Source organism: Lissotriton vulgaris, chromosome 5 (assembly GCF_964263255.1).
Source record: "Lissotriton vulgaris chromosome 5, aLisVul1.2, whole genome shotgun sequence".
NCBI lineage: Eukaryota > Metazoa > Chordata > Amphibia > Caudata > Salamandridae > Lissotriton > Lissotriton vulgaris.
The window spans coordinates 969,178,973-969,194,264 of record NC_141693.1 but is presented as its reverse complement, the minus strand read 5'-3'; the positions used below and the strand labels follow the sequence as shown (position 1 = coordinate 969,194,264).

The 15,292-nt window shown below is 50.1% G+C and overlaps 1 protein-coding gene across 1 annotated transcript in view; it reads left to right on the top strand.

The window, feature by feature from the left end:
• LOC147711837 (uncharacterized) overlaps positions 1–15,061 on the top strand; it is a 92,826-nt gene extending 77,765 nt beyond the window's left edge. The window contains 1 exon segment of the mRNA XM_086922565.1: positions 14,641–15,061. Coding sequence (XP_086778691.1) covers positions 14,641–14,762 — 122 coding nt within the window. The 3' untranslated portion in view covers positions 14,763–15,061.
• Positions 15,062–15,292: the final 231 nt, after the last annotated feature.

Below are 15,292 nucleotides of genomic sequence, written 5' to 3'. Positions count from 1 at the left end.
CCGATCCAGTATTTGACTTTGGCCATTCTCGTCAGGCACCCTCTCTTGTGCAAGGCTCTACTACCTAGTGGGAGGTCAACACTAGACCTTAGTGCCTCCCAGAGTATTTCAAGGAGCTGGCTCCTTGCAACAGCAACATATAAAGCACAAATTTGCCATGCTACAAAAATACAGTAGCCAGAATATTGGCAACAGAAATGCCGCGAAAATAAATATAAACGGATAACCATGGAGTTACTATTATCTCCATCTGTGTACATTGACTATTTATACTTTGATTTATACATTGTCATATTAGATTTATATTCAGAATTTAGTATAGTAAACCTACGTGGGTGTATTTGTGTGTAACCACTTTTATCAGTGCTTTCAAAGCTCAGAAAGTAAGTGGCATATATAAAGGGTTCAATTATGCCTTTCATCTATTTCCTCCTGGCACACCCCATGTTAGCCTATCTATGTTTCTGTTGTAGGAGTTCTGTGTATAGTCCTAATCTAGTGAATAGTCCTGCCCATGTGCGTGGACCCCGGAGCAATCCAAAATCTCTTAAGGTGTCTCAAAATGCAGCACTGCACAGACGCTTAAGAGAATTAAAGACAGATAATGCAGCCTATAAAACCAGGCTACTCTGTCCAGTACTTCAACTAGAAATTCCACCAAAAATCCACAAACTGCAAAGTCTGTCCAGATTTCCCTTGCCTCAGCAGCAAAAAACCCTCTGGAATGATAGAGAGGAAGACCTGGACAGACAAACCCCATAGGCTGCCATTATGCGGCTCAGAGCAGGGTACTGTGCCTTTAAGAGAACTTTCCAGAACTTCACAGTATCCCAGAATGCACTGCAGGTCCCTTTTACGTTCAGTTCTTTTTTCCGGCTCCTGCTAACAGGACCCTGGAGCATTGAGCTCTCCCTTTTTCAAGGGTTTATTGGATTTTTGTGCACTTTTGGTATTTAAGTGTTTCATTTTGTGTGCTTGGTGTTTTTCTTCACTTCTGTGTATTTGTTCAGGCTTTTTAGGGCTCTAAAATGCCTGCTCTCTTCAAGTGCCCATAATGTGGAAGGAAGAAGTCCAAGTCGGATCCACACGACTTCTGCATACTGTCTCCCTGCTGCACATGCCCCTGAAGAATGTGACATCTGCCAGAACTTTTCAGCAAGGACCCTGAGAGAGAGGCTGTAAAGCAGGCTTCAAGGCCTAGAGGAGAGACGGTTGCAGGTGGGTCTGGGAAGTCACCCTCTGCCCCTGCTGAGGCCTCTGGGGGGCTCCCCAGAGGCAGGAAGCCCAGCAAAAGGTCCCGGCCTCATTCGGCTTCTATTGCTGTGACGATGACGTCTAGAGGGATGACTGTGTTCCCCATCTCCCCGGGGCTCCGGGTCGAGGCGGCGTGAAGGATTGACGTTGAAGGGCCTGGGTAAGCTGCCGTCGACAGATTCTTCGTCGTCGTAGTCCGCGTCGAGACGTCTAAGAAAGAGCGGCAGGCGTGGGCGCTCGCTGTCGAGGCGATACCGCCGGTCGCCGTCAAGACAGTCTGCGTCAAGGGGATCCTCGACGTCGAGGACCTCGAAAGCGGTCGGCGTCAAAGGAGTTGACGCTCGTCGTCGGACTGAACGTTGAGTCGCTGAGGCGACGTTTGACGCTGGAGAAGCGCCGCTCGGCGTCGAGAAGAAAGAGATCAGCGTCTCAGACTTTCCAACTCTCCTAAGCGGCGCAGGAGTAGTTCTGGCACCAGAAGTCACGCTGGATCTGGGGGAGGACGCCGGAGACGGCGATCACCGACTGGAGGGGCTGGTTCGCAGTCTCCTCCTCGAAGAACTCACCGGGCTCAGTGTACTCGCTGGTTTATACACCACCTCGGCTGAAGACACCTCCTCCACCTCTACCTAAGAAGGCTCCTCCCAGCAATCCTCCTCTTCCACCGTTTCCGCCATCAGGGCCACCATCACCTCCGCCTCCTCAATTCGGACGCAGGTACCTCCTGTTCCGCTGAGGTCTGTGTTGCTGCCTCTCCTCCTTACACCGCCGAGGTCGGTCTCGCTGCCCTGCCTCCCTACACCGCCTAAGGGGACGCCTAAGCCAAACCCCCAGCATAGGGCTCGGAAAACTCCTCTGCGGAGACCTGTGGAGCATCCACGAACTGGGCGGTCGCAATCTCGTTCCCGGAGGAGGGAGCGATCGCGGAGTCACAACAGGTGATCTACGCGGTCGAGACGACGCCACAAGAGGCGCAGGTCCCGTTCGCATACGTGGTCTTCAGCGACCAGGGACTATTCGCCAACGTTGTAGGTCGCCGGAGACAAGGGTGTCACCGGTTGACTATCTTGTGTCCTTCCATGATGTCCTGTTGAGGGGTGCAGCGAAGTTGGGCATCTCGTTGACTGTGCCCACGCCCAAAACATCGGTGATCTTAGGGACCCTGCACCAGAAACCTCTGTCTTTGCCATTACTACCACTGGTGCCGGGCCTGGAGGATCCGGCCATAAACCTTTCTCACCTCAGCGGTGACTAAGGCGGCCCCCTCGAGACTCTAGAAGAAATACCGGGCTCCCGACTCTGATCCGTCTATTCTGAGGGTGGACCCTCCGCCAGACTCTGTGTTAGTGACGGCGGCTCGGAAGCAGCATGCCACCACTCGGTCATCCACAGTCCCACCAGATAAGGAATCTAGATGGCTGGATTCGGCGGGGAGGAAGGTTTGTGGGACATGGGCGACTTCCATGAAAGCGGCGAGTGCCACGGCCTTGTTAGGGCGGTATGACCGAGCCCTCTGGGAATCCCTCCAGCAGTTTGTAGAACACCTGCCTCGTGACAAGAGATTTCCAAGAGGTGTTGAATGAGGGGATGTTGGTGGCGAATCGGGTCATCAGTGCTGCAGCCGATTCTTCCCTCCTGGCGGCGCATTGTTACTGCCATAGAGTTAACCAGCGAAGACACGCCTGGCTCCGCCTCACGTCGCTGAAACCTGACGCACAACAAAGGGTTGCCAATTTACCATTCTCTGGCGAAACCCTGTTTGGAAAACATGCAGATGACGAAATGGCCCGCATGAAGGCGGAGGGCAAAACGCTCACTGCTGTGAGTCTGGAAAAGCCCAAGGATACCAAGAAATCTTACAGCCAGGGACGGTTCGGTGGACTGAACAGAGGGCATGGCCAGACTTCGGGACAGCAGCAGTTCCGAAGACCATTCCAGAAGCGCCAGAAAGGCAGAGGCGGCCAACAGTCTGCAGCAGCGACCAAAGGCCTGGCCGGGTCTAGGCCCTGAGCGTTTACTTCCCCTGCATCCGTTACCCACTCCGGTGGGGGGGAAGCGTTCAATTTTTTCTGACAGAGTGGAGAAAAATTACTCTGACAAGTGGGTGCTGAATATTGTTTGCAATGGATACAGTCTTCGGTTCGCCAGCCCGCCTCCATCAATTCGTCCGGTCAGCGCGCAGTGTCTGCTGCACGAGCGCCTGGCGGAGGCCGATATCCTGTTGAGGAAAAGGGCGATAGAAGATGTACCTCTGTCTCAAAGAGGAAGAGGTCTGTACTCCTGGTTCTTCCTGGTTCGCGAGGACAAGAACGAGTTCAGGCCCATTCTGGATTTGCGACAGGCAAACAAGTGGATTCGCAGAGAAGTCTTGCATGCTGTCGTTGCATCAGATTTATCCTCAGTTGCAACAGGGAGACTGGCTATGTGCAATAGACCTACAAGATGCATACTTCCATGTGCCCATTGCACACAAACACAGGAAGTTCCTGCGATTCAAAATCTGTGCCAATCATTATCAGTACACAGTACTGCCATTCGGACTGAAGTCTGCGCCAAGAACATTCTCGAAGTGCATGGCAGTGGTAGCAGCACACCTCAGGAAGAACAAGGTGTTTTCTCTACCCGTACCTGGACGATTGGTTGATCAAGGCCTCCTTCTCGGAAGCTCAAGCACACTTCCAGGAGACGTGCGTTCTCTTGAACAAGCTGGGGTTGCACATCAACATGTCAGTCTGTCCCGACTCCGGTCCAGTGCATTCAGTACTTGGGAGCCTCCATCAATACGCTGTCAGCGAGCGGGTCTCCTTCGGAGGAGCGACGATTATCACTCCTTCGGAAGGCTCAGGCTCTTATGACCACTCAATCTAAAACAGTGAGGACTGTGTCTTCTCTACTGGGATCAATGGCCTCTTGTATCTTCCTATCGCCACACGCACGTCTGCACATGAGACCATTGCAGGAGTGCTTAGCGGATCAGTGGGATCAGAGGAAAGGGTCTTGGGACGACAAGATACGACTGTCTCTGCATGCTCTTCAGTCTCTGAAGTGGTGGTGTTCAGAGGAAAATCTCCTCAGAGGGGTTCCCTTCCACAAGGACATTCCCACTCAGACTATCGTGACTGATGCTTCTCTCCACGGTTGGGGGGGGGGCGCACTCCGGAGACCTACAGATTCAAGGAACGTGGTCCTCGATGGAGTCCACGTATCACATAAATTATTTGGAACTCAAAGCTGTTCACTTGGCACTGAAGGCCTTTCATCCATCCTTCCAGACCAACTCTCTGCTTGTACAGACGGACAATACGACCACGATGTATTACCTCGACAAGCAGGGGGGCTCGAGATCACGCACTCTGGCGCAGGCGATCTGGCACTGGCTTTTGGCCAGAGGACTGACGATAACGCTACCCATCTGCCAGGTGTGCAGAATGTTCAGGCGGACGCACTGAGCAAACTCATTCAGGAAAACCACGAATGTGTCATAAACGATTAAGTACTAGGAGAAGTCTTCAAGGTGGGGGACTCCAGACGTAAATCTGTTCGCCACCGCCGAAAACAGCAAATGCCGAGACTTCGCCTCCAGGTACTACCAGCAGGGGACGCTGGGAAATGCGCTATGGATCAACTGGTCGAACAGGTTTCTGTACGCTTTTCCACCCATTCCCCTGATTCCGGCAGTGCTCATCCAGCTGTCCCAGTCCAGGGCGCGGATGATCCTGAATGGCCCAGGCAGTGGTGGTTCACGGACATGCATCATAGGTCTCTCCTCCCGCACATACGGCTGCCGTACAGGCCAGACCTTCTCGTGAAGTTCGGGGGCGGATGTTGCACCCCAACCTCTCGTCTTTGAGTTTGGCGGCATGGCTCCTGAGAGTGCAATATGGCCATTTGAATCTACCCGAAGATTGCATGGACATACTGAAGGAGGCTAAGCGACCTTCCACTGACTTCCTATGCTTACAAGTGGAAGAGGTTCTGTATCTGGTGCAAGTCCAAGAACTATGACCCGACGACGTGCAAGGAAGACTTCATCCTTCCTTACCTTCTACATTTGGCACAGTCTGGCCTTAATGTTCATTCCATTAAGGTTCATCTTGCTGCATTGACTGCCTACAGGAAATGCTCTTCAGACTTCCTCTTTCCAGATCCCTGTGATCAAAGATTTTTTGGAAGGCTTGAAGAAAGTATTCCCTCCTGTCCGCCGAAATTGAATGTGGTGCTGTCCAGATTGATGAAGGAGCCTTTTGAACCTATTCATAAGGCTTCATTGCAGCACCTGTCCTGGAAGGCGGTGTTCCTCGTGGCCATTACATCGGCCCGCAGGGTGAGTGAAATTCAGGCGTTGTGTTGCCAAGAACCGTATACTGTATTTCATGCTGCTACGGTTGTTATGCGTACTCACCCTAAATTTCTTCCCAAAGTTATTTCTGATTTTCATGTCAACCAGACCATAACTTTGCCTACGTTTTTTCAGAATCCTTAATCTCCAGCGGAAAGGTCTTTACATTTCCTGGATGTTGGGAGGGTGTTAATTTTATCTGGATAAGACCAAAGATATTGTAGGTCAGACCAATTGTTTATCCATTATGGATCAGTTAGGACGGGTCCTTCTACCTCTTGACAGTCCATCTCTAGGTGGATTGTGTCCTGCATACAGCCATGTTGCCAAAAAGCTAATAAGACCTTGGGGGATAATCCTAAGGCTCATTCCACCAGGGGCGAAGCTGCCACGACTGCTTTGCTCCGTAATGTTCCAATTGCAGAAATCTGCAAGGCTGCCACTTGGAAGTCGGTCCATACCTTTGCCAAGCATTACTGCCTGGACACTGATGCAGGGCAGACGCTCGGGTTGGGCAGGCTTCGCTGCGAAATCTATTCGCACAATATTGGTGTTAATTCTCGTTCACCGCCGCTTTGGTGTGGGGATAGGCTTGCCTTTCTATTTACTAGATTATGACTATACACAGAGATCCCTTACTACAGAAGGAGTAGTTTTTGTCCTGTAACTCGAGTTCTGTAGTAGGAGTATCTCTGTTATAGTCATAAGCGCCCGCCCTCCTCCCCGGTGGAGAGTTATTCATGTAAGGAATGCTACAGGTCTAGCGTGTTACGCCTTCAAAAAGAATTGAAAGTGAAAGGGACCTGCAGTGCATTCTGGGATACTGTGAGGCTTCTGGAAAGTTCTCTTAACGGCACAGTATCCTGTTCTGAGCCACATAATGGCAGCCTATGGGGCTTGTCTGTCCAGGTCTTCCTCTCTATCATTCCAAAGGGGTTTTTGCTGCTGAGGCAAGGGAAATCTGGACAGACTTTGCTGTTTGTGGATTTTTGGTGGAATTTCTAGTTTAAGTACTGGACAGTGTAGCCTGGTTTTATAGGCTGCATTATCTGTCCTTAATTCTCTTAAGTGTCTGTGCAGTGCTGCATTTTTCGACACCTTAAGAGATTATTTTTAATCGCTCCGGGGTCCACGCACATGGGCGGGACTATTCACTAGATTATGGCTATAACAGAGATACCCCTACTACAGAACTGGAGTTACAGGACAAACTACTCCTTACCTTGCTGTGATGCGTCATCTTGTGCAGGTGGGCTGGCACCCTTTGGCCCACGCTGCCTGCATGCATGATAGAACCTTAACAATAACCAGCATTTGCAATGCAATAGGTCTCACATTTGAGAAACTTTGACCTATTTGTGTTTTAAATGACAATGCTTTTTTATTTTTGCCGGTGTTTTTTAACGCCTAAATAAATGGCATTGTCATTTACAATGCCAATAGGTCAAAATGTAGCAATTGCGAGACCTATTGCATTACAAATGCTTGTTTCTTTCTGCCATTAGGTTCAGTCGTGGTTTACTGTGATGTAGCTAGACGTTTGTCGGGATCCCTTTGGTTTGCAACACACTAACTGCGTCTGTATTGTTTCAAATGTGTTTTCCCATAAAAAATCAGAACATTATCACAGTTGGGTTGATAAAACTTCAACAGCATCTTTCGGGCCTAACCTGTTTCTTTTCACTTCCAATCGAAAGACCAAAATAGAGAAATCTGCCAACGGAACAGACTTTGGATCAAAAACCGAACACTATATAAACAGCAGAGTACTCAATGCCCAGACTTTGCCTCCAAGTTCCCACACCCTCTATCCAGGGGCAATGCCCTATGGATGAATTGGTCCGGGATATCTGCTTATGCTTTTCCACCTCTCCCTCTATTTCTGGTTCTGAGACTCAGCCAAATATCACTCGCCCTTATTCTAGTGACTCCCTCATGAGCTAGTCGGCCATGGTTCACCACACTTCTAGAACTCTCTGTTCACCATCGGAAGCTTCATCTCACCTCAAACATTTGAACCATGGAGAAATCAGACATCCAAACCCCGGAGAGCTCACCCTGGCGATTTGGCTCCTGGAGTCCGTTTCGATACCTAAATGTACCACCAGGTTGCATGACCATTCTTAAACAAAGCAAGAAAGCTTACCACTAAAGCATACAATGAAGCAAAGTGCAAAAGTTTTGTTATATATTGTGATAACCAAAACATTCACCAATTATGGTTCTATACATCAAATCATTTATCTATTGCATCTACAACATACAGGCCTTGTCTTCACCTTTCAACTGCATAATCTGCAAAACAGACATTTATCTCTATTTAAAGTACCAGTGATTAAAGACTTTATGGAAGGAATGAGTGATACCACAAAGGTTCACCTGCAGGGAACCATAATATTCTAACAAGAACCCCCCTGTTGAGGAACTTTAAGTGAACGAGCCGGTGTCTGCCATTAAGGGATAACTTCCTAGTGTTAGTGCAGCAGTATCGCCACATGTCGTCAATAACCATCTACAGATCAGTTTGCCATGCCCCATGCCCCACGTGCCTTCGTGTATGCGTGTTCCCTGTGCGCCTGCGAATTCTTTTATATAGGTTGGACAGTAGTTTTTGAGGAGTCTCTGCCTTAAAGACATACGTGAGTTCCGAAACCTCAGGTGGCTAAGCCATGTCCTCGCCCAACAGGTCTGAAAGAGCGCATCGCACCCTGTGGAACTGGAAGCGGGTCAACCGAGGTGCATCTGCTCTATTAGTTGTTGCTTGCTCCCAAGTTTTGGCTATTCCGTCCTGGAACAAATCCCCTGCCACTTTAACGTCTGTTGTGTAATGCAAGGACCACCCCTTTCTCCTTGACGGGAGACGGCCATCGAGCCCAATCTATTGGCATTATTGGGGTGTATAGCAGGGCGCCCCCCCTGTAGTTGCAGCAGGCTGTGCCATGCATGATTGGTTGCGGCGATTGAGTCCAGTATGCCGGTTCTACGATCCACCGGCTGGAAGATCGTGGACGGGAGCGAGAAAGAGCTGGCAAAGAGTGTTTCCATTCAGGCATATGGAATACTGCCATCGCCATGGAGCCAGGTATGTAGGTGCGCGGCTTGTTCCACTCTATAATAAAGCTCTAAGTCTAGGGCACTGAGCCCTCCCATGCTGTAAGGTAATGTGAGTAGTGTCCACTTGGCCCGGGGTTGTTTCCCTGCCCAAGCCAGTTTGATCATAAGTTGTGTTAGTGGTTTGAAACAGGATTTGGGAAGTACTATCGGAAGTGTCCTAAACAGGAACAGGAATCTTGGCAACACTACCATTTTCATTATGGATATTCGCCCCAGTAAGGAGAGTGACAGCCTACACCAAGCTTCGACGTAGTCTTCCAGCCTGCTGAAGGCAGTGTCATAGTTTGCTCTAAATAGGTATACAACTCCACACCGATGCGAGGATATAAGTACCTGACTATTTGTAGTCCACTGCAGTGGATATTCCATTTCAATGTTCTGCGTGATAGGGGTTAAGGGGAAGGCCAGTGACTTCGACCAGTTTACCTTCAGGCCCGATAGGGCTCCGAAGCGGACCACTTCTCTCAGCACAGAGGTTAAATTGTTGTCAGGGTCACGAACATATAGCAAAGTATCGTCTGCGTACATGGACACCACTATCTTGTATGTGGGGGAAGCCTATGCCTTCAGTGCCATGATACACTCGGAGTGCACAGGCTAATGGTTAGGCAACCAGGGCACCCCTGTCTGGTGCCTCTACTGATGAGGAAGTCGTCAGTTACCGAGTCGGAGCCTGGCCCGTGGGCAGTTGAATAGTGCCCCTATCATCTGGAGGAGTGGCAGCCCTAGGCCCATCGGAGCGGTTCTAGACTCTGGCCAGTTTCAGGTTTATCCTCCCGAACAGCGGGTTCGGGATATTCAGGCTCTGATTCTGATCTTTCAGCCTTTATCCCGGGTCTGTCAGGTTGACGCTGCGGCTTCTGGGGTTGATGGCCTCCTGCATATTTCTGGTGCATCACGCCCGGTGGCGGATGCGGGCTCTGCAGTGGGACCTGAAGTTTCAGTGGGCCCAGCATCAGGGCAACTTGTCCGACAATGTCTTGATCTCGGAGGGCACTGAAAGACCGTTGCAGTGGTGGCTCACAGACCGCAATTGGGTCAGTGGCAGATCCCTCTCCCTACCCCAACCAGAGCACGTAGTTGTGACAGACGTGTCCCTCCAGGGCTGGGGGGGGGCACATGGAAGAGGCGGAGATAGAGGCCTCTGGTCTCCGGCGGAGTCCCAGCTCCACATCAACCTTCTGGAGCTGCCGGCGATCCGGCTTGCACTGAAGGCATTCCTCCCATTTGTCCCGGGGAGTGTAGTGCAGGTGTTCACGGACAACACTACCTTCATGTGGTACCGCAACAAACAGGGCGGGTGGGGTTGGTGGACCCTATGCCACGAGGCTCTGCGCCTCTGGCAGTGGCTGGAACATCAGGGCGTGACCCTGCTGGTTCAACACCTGGCAGGTTCTCTGAACGCCAGGGCGGACGAACTCAGCAGTCTGCATGATGGATCACTAATGGCGTCTATAAACTCAGACGTGGTGCAAGGCCTCTTTCAGCAATGGGGAGAACCTTGGTTAGAGCTATTCGCCACAGAAGAGAACGCGCAATGTCTTCAGTTCTGCGTGTTGGGATTTCCAAGGCAGCACTCGCCCGGAGACGCTTTTTGTCGCGAGTGGAGTTGCGGTCTGTTGTACGCCTTTCCGCCTATACCACTTCTGCCCAGAGTGCTGTAGATCAGACGCGACCGGGCCCAAGTTATCCTTGTGGCTCCGGACTGGGCACGAAGATATTGGTATCCAGAGCTTCTCAGCATGTCTGTCGATTTATCTGCCTCTTCAGGAGGACCTTCCGTCGCAGCAGCAGGGGACGGTCCTCCACCCGAACCTGTCCAGTCTCCACCTCCATGCTTGGAGATTGAGCGGCGACAGTTAAGGCCATTTGACTTGCCTCCTGAAGTTTGTAATGTGATTCTGGCAGCCAGGTGTCCCTCCACAAAGTCGGTATACGCCTGCAGGTGGAATGGTGCACAGCAAAGGCTGTGGATCCACTCTCTGCCCCCCTTTCTGAGGTTCTCCTCTTCCTCCTTTCTCTTGCCCAGCAGGGCACTATCAAGGGCTACCTTTCCGCCTTCATAAGGCTGCCTGATCAGCCTTTGTTCAAGTCTCCGATTGTTACCAGATTTTTTTAAGGGCATCACTCATATGTTCCCTCCTGTTCCTTTTGAGATGTCCCAGTGGGACTTGAACCTGGTTCTAACTTACCTGATGTGCGCTCCTTTTTGAGCCGCTTCTTAACTGTCCTCTCAGTCTTACACTGAAGACTGCTTTCCTGGTTGCCATCACCTCTGCCAGTAGAGTGAGTGAGCTCCAGGCTCTTTCTTCTAAACCTCCTTTCCTTTCTGTCCATCCTGGAAGGTTGTGTTGCGGACAAGACCCTCTTTCCTGCCCAAGGTAGTCACAGCCTTCCACATCGGGCAGTCCATCGCCTTGCCCACCTTCTTTCCGCCTCCGCATCCCTCGAAAGAGGAACAGAGACTCAGCCGTCTGGACCCAAAACATGCGCTCTCATACTATCTGGATTGCACACGCCAGTTCCGGGTGGATGCCCTACCAGAAGGGGCGAGCTCTGACAGTGAGGACAAGCGAGCAAGATCATGGGGGTGATGGTGTCCTGCATACACCTGATCCCCAATATACGGCTCCACATGAGATCATTCCAGGAATGGCTGCGCTGCAACAGCAATGGTCACAGGCTACAGGAAGTTGGGAAGATCTAGTGGTTGTAACGCACGAAGTGCAGGAGGAGATTACCTGGTGGAACAGGGAGAACATAACCAGGGGGAAACCTTAACACCACCAAGCCCAACGTTGACCATCACCACAGACTCATCCCAGATGGGATGGGGAGCACACATGAACAAAGGGGTCTGTGGACTCCAGCGTATGCGGTCAGGCACATCAACTACCTGGAACTGAAGACCGTGTTCCTTGCCCTGAAGGCATTCCAGAAAAAAACTGTACAACAAGAGTGTTGATACAGACAGCACAACAATGTCCTACATCAACAAACAGGGAGGAACACAATCTGTCGCACTGTCTAACCTAGCACAGGAAATAGATGGGCCATCCCACTCAAAATAGACCTGCTAGCCATAAACCTACCAGGGAAGGACAATGTGGAAGCAGACTGGCTGAGCAGACAGACTTAAGCATCCCATGAGTGGGAACTCAATGCACAGGAAACACAAAGGCTATTCAGGAGGTGGGGTACGCCGACAATAGACCAGAATGCAAAATGCCAACACTTCGCATCCAGGCAACCAGAGGAGCGATCCCAGGTGAATGCCCTATGGATAAGCTGGTCAAACATTTGCCTACACTTTTCCCCCGGTACCACTGATAGAGTACTCAAGTGCAGAACCTGCAACATGACGGAGCTGCGTGATGACTCCCTCACCCCCGGTGTAAAGTTTTCTGATCCAGTCTCAAGCCTGGGGATGATTATACGAATCTGCGGCTAGAATTCTCTTCTAGATACATCATTACCGAAGGTAAGTAACTCAAATGTTCTACCAGTTTAATTTTTTACCTTCGTTTTCTAATTGAAAATATCTTGTAAGTCCCATGGAATTGCTGCTTTCTGTTAGGATGGAGTTTTTTTTTTATTTCTTTCAAGGTAATCGACAGCTTTGAAGCTGCTTTGCTACAGTTATTGCCTATTTAAAATGTATCTGCACATAGAAGTAAGTGTCCTGGAAATTCGAGGGCAGTGAGGATCCAGGGCAGTGAGGATCCAATGACTAAGTACCTGGCAAGTGAGTGGCCAGTACAGATCAAAGACTACTATCCACAGATTTCTTAACGTAGAATTATCCCCAGGCGTGAGACTGGACCCGGAAACATTTTCATTGCCCCAGCATCTCTGCGCTGACGTCGTCCACGGGCGTGACGTCTGCAAGGTCACAAGCCCCACCCCGGCGCACCGGGGTGGGGCTTCTGCATGTAACGTGGATCCGGTTCGTGCTCTAGGCCAGTTTAGGCCTTTCCCTTCGCCATTGCGTGTGTTTGTGGGAACAGTGTGCGGATGCCTTCGGGCTTTAAGACTTGTTCGAGGACTGGTTTCTGGCCTGTTGGGGGGCCTGGGCTCTCCACGAGTGATGCAGCCCGCTTATCGTCCCCCCTATCTACCGTTTCCCGGTGAGGGGGCATTGAGAGCCCAGATGGAGACATATGCTGCGGCTTTGCAGGCCTCGCGGGCTTCTCCTCCTTTCCCTCCGTGGAAGTCAGCGGATCCCTTGCGCTGTGCTGGGCCTTCCGTTGCGCCGGCAGCTCTGGCCCAGATTGTTTCGGATCCAGGCTCTGAGGATGTGGTGCCATTGGGGTGTTGCCCTTTTGGGGGTTCTCCTTCGTACCATGGTACCCCGGCTTAGCCGCAAACTCCTGCAGGAGACCCAATTGTATCGCAGGAGGTCGCTGGGGCTCGGGTCTCATCCCGAGCAGCCCTTAGAACAGGCGATTCTGTTTAAGGACAAGGTGATGCCGCTACAGCGCCGGCAGCTGCTGGCCCTGACACCGCCACAGTGGACTGCGGACCCCCCCTTGTTCCATTATGGGTCGTGGCTGGCTGGGGACCCCTTGTCCCTCCTCAGGCCATTCTTCCTCCATGCAGTCAGCCGCCTTGTCGGAGTTAGTCTGCCTTGGTGGCGCCACTGGGGTCGGGGTTCCCCCCTTTTGTCCTCTTGTGGGTCAAAGCTGGCGGGGTCTCCTTGTCCCTCTCTTTCCTCTGCGCAGGTGGCTGCCTTGCTGGAGGTAGTCTGCCTTGGCGCCTCCATGGGGGTCTGCGGGCCCCCTCGTTCCTTCATGGATCGAGGCTGGCTGGGGCTCCTTGCCACTCCCCGGGTGCCTTTCGTTCCTCCATGCAGGCGGCTGCTTCATCTGAGGTAGTCTGCTGCGTGAAGGAACCATGTAATCCTGTACATGAGTAGTCCCTCAAATTTATAACCAAGACTGCCTTAGTTCATATTGTATGTCTGTGGAGAGTGTAAATTGCTAGTATGCATGGTGCAAGAGCCAGACCTATCTGTAGACAATAGTATCTGGTTATCTGTTGAGGTACTATATACAGGAGACTCAAAAGATCCGGAAAATGTATTCAGTTTTACGGCCTTAGGAGCAGCAAGTTACGAAAACACTTGTCATATGGATAGTACAAGCAATAGAACACATAGTGGAGTGAGTTTGCTCTTACTACTAGTTTCCTTGTGTCCATCAAATAAGAGGTCACATTGGTATTAACGGCCAAAATCTTGGTAGAGGTCATGTACAGGGCAGCTGCAGTCTCCGTAAACACATTTTTGACACTTGGATAGACTGCCGCATAAAAGAAAGTCGCTGTGGGCCAATCTAATCCTCCACTCCCCCCCGCCCCCCACCCCCCCTTTTAGAAGGAGAAAAAACGCTGTGCATCTAAGACACTTAATGCTGCAAAAAAACCAAACGATTCACCAATTGTTTCCTAGAGTAAAATGTTCCCCCTCCTACTTTTGGACCCAACCTGCAGATGAGGGGAGTATGCACAGCATGAATCTTTGTTCAGTGTGACCTGTCGTTTAGAATGACTTCAATCGTGCCAAGTTTTTTTTATTTTTTTATTTAAATGGACGAACTGAAGAGAAGAGAAATAGTTACTGGCATACTAAAAACCCATGGGAAAGTAAGGTTTGAGACCACTTGATGGCTATGGGGGCAGTCCGAGGTGAGATACTAATTAGCTGCCCTTCAATAAATAGTTTGAGGGGGAAACAGTAGAGATGGGAGGTAAGTAACCTCTTACATATCCGTTCTGTGGACATTCTTTTCACCTCTGTCCTGGCTTACACTGAATGAAGTAATTGTGACCTGAATCACCATATAAAACTTGCTGTGTAAGTTTATGATGCAATGTGAAACAGTGCTCACCTTTAACGTAATGCATTGATAAGTTTCATTTTTTCCCCCCCACAGAAGTTGGTGATCCCTTATTAAAAGCAAGAGGACTTAGAAAAGAGAAGAGACGGCCGTCCAATGAAAAAAAAGTTACCCCTGACGTTGAAATGAAGAGAACCAGAGCAAGAACAAGAAAATAGACTCCTGTTTGCCTTTTCTGTAAATTAATATGTGCACTTATTGAAGGCAGACTTGCAATTTGTCTGAATCTATTCCTAGACTGTTTGAGGCATGGAAGGGACATGGGCCTGTCACTCTTGAGCTTTTTCCCCCACTTGGGTCATATGCTTCAATTGCAAAAGTGTAAATATTTTCCATTGTTTTAATTTTATTCTAATAGTGTTTTAGGTAGGACGTGAAAGCCAGCATTTTAACAAATTTGCTGCTTGTATGCAAAAAATTTAAGTAGATGCCAGTCATTAAATTTTGTAAATTATGATTTGTTTTGTGACATTTTTTCCTTTGTCGTCTTTTTAAGCAAAGTAATTTGGGAACACTTGCAAGCATTTTTATTGCTGATTGGAGCCATCACCAACTTAAACAAAGGTGATAAAACATGACATTCTTATCCAGAGGGGACATTTTGAGTTTTACCAAGGGTCTAGTTCTCAAATTTTTTAGCAAGTTAAAACTTCATTCTGAAATGGTGCTGGCCGGTCCCTTGACGCAA